This window comes from Peromyscus californicus, unplaced genomic scaffold, assembly GCF_007827085.1.
Source record: "Peromyscus californicus insignis strain IS unplaced genomic scaffold, ASM782708v3 Scaffold_8__1_contigs__length_139910024, whole genome shotgun sequence".
Taxonomy (NCBI): Eukaryota; Metazoa; Chordata; class Mammalia; order Rodentia; family Cricetidae; genus Peromyscus; species Peromyscus californicus.
In genome coordinates, this window is record NW_026294606.1 from 69,526,377 (window position 1) to 69,527,929 (window position 1,553).

General features: G+C 47.2%; 1 protein-coding gene across 1 annotated transcript; it reads right to left on the bottom strand.

Annotated features, from left to right (window-relative positions):
* Positions 1-689: 689 nt before the first annotated feature.
* LOC128103525 (60S ribosomal protein L15) lies at positions 690-1,345 on the bottom strand. Its single transcript, XM_052727995.1, has one exon. It carries the CDS (start codon positions 1,311-1,313, stop codon positions 699-701), a length of 615 nt encoding a protein of 204 aa, XP_052583955.1. The 5' UTR covers positions 1,314-1,345; the 3' UTR covers positions 690-698.
* Between the last annotated feature and the right edge of the window lie 208 nt (positions 1,346-1,553).

The window sequence follows — 1,553 nt, forward strand, 5'->3', positions numbered from 1 at the left end:
AAGAGAGTTTTCATTCCCATGATTTTGGTTCCTGTCTTAGCCAGGAACCAAAGATTTCCTGAAACACGTAGTGGGATGGATGTTTACATAAAATCTACAAGAAAGAAACCATAACACAACATATAGAGTCACTGTGCTGGACAGGGTCTTTTGCTGCAACAAAACTCCATGATCAAAAAGCAACTTGGGGATGGAAAGGGTCTATTTGACTTATACTTCCATATTGCTGTTCATATTGAAGGAAGTCAGGACAGATTCTCACACAGGACAGGATCCTGGAGGCAGAAACTGATGCAGAGGCCACAGAGGGGTGCTGCTTACTGGCTTGCTCAACATGGCTTGCTCAGCCTGCTTTCTTATAGAACCTAGGACCACCAGCTCAGGGATAGCATCACCCACAATGGATTGGGACCTCCCCCATCAATTACTAATTAAGGAAATGCCCTACAGGCATGGGACCTGATCTTATGGAGGCATTTTTTTAATTGAGATTCCCTCCTCTCAGATGACTTTGCTTGTGTCAAGTTGACATAAAACTGTCCAGCACAGTGACTCTATATGTTGTGTTATGGTTTCTTTCTTGTAGATTTTATGTAAACATCCATCCCACTACGTGTTTCAGGAAATTCTGCTTTGTAGATTTTTTTTGACATTCCAAAATTGTTTATTGGGTATGAATTTTACAAACATTACGTGTATTAGCGGTAACGGTGGAGCTGCAAAGTATTGCGCCTTCTCCAGGCTGCACGGCGAGAGCCACCAATAGTGTGGTGGAACTTGTGGCCCTTTCCAAGGCCACGGCTCTTGCGGCCAGCAGATGTCAGCCCACGCATCTCTCTGTGCTTGTGGACTGGTTTGGTGATCCATTGGGTGTCAGGGTTTCTTCTGATAGCTTTATGGAATGGATCAATGAGGATAACCTCAAAAAATTTGTATGTGGAATCTTCGCCAACCCAGTAAGAATTCAGGACTCTCAGAGCCCCACAATGGCGTCCAGCTCTCTCCTCAGCAACAGACTGAAGGCTTCGGGCAAACTTTAGCTGGTTAACACCATGATGGACAGGCTTGCCATAAGTTGCACCCTTAGGAACTGGGCGTTTGCGGCCACCACGGCGGACACGAATCCTGTATATGACATAACCTTGCTTGGCCTTGTATCCCAGCCTTCGCGCTTTGTCAGGCCGGGTGGGGCGGGGAGCCCTGTGCAGCGCCGAGAGCTGGCGGTACTGCCAGCAGCGGACCCTCAGGAGAAAGCGCATCACGTCCGACTGCTTCTTCCTCCATAGCTCCTGGATGTATTTGTATGCACCCATCTTGGCTCACCTGATGGCTGCCGCCAGAGGAAAGGGCTTTGTAGATTTTTAAGGGGAAGTTTTTGCACCAGTGTATACGTGTGTCCTCTAAGAATTGACTTTGCTGATGGTGTTGGGCAATAGTCTGTCCCTGTGCTTCATAGTTCCATGCCAACAGCCCCAGTAACAAAACATGTTAAGAGAGAAAAGAGGGTGAGGCTTAGAAAAGATACATTTTAGCCTACACACCCCTCTCTACTC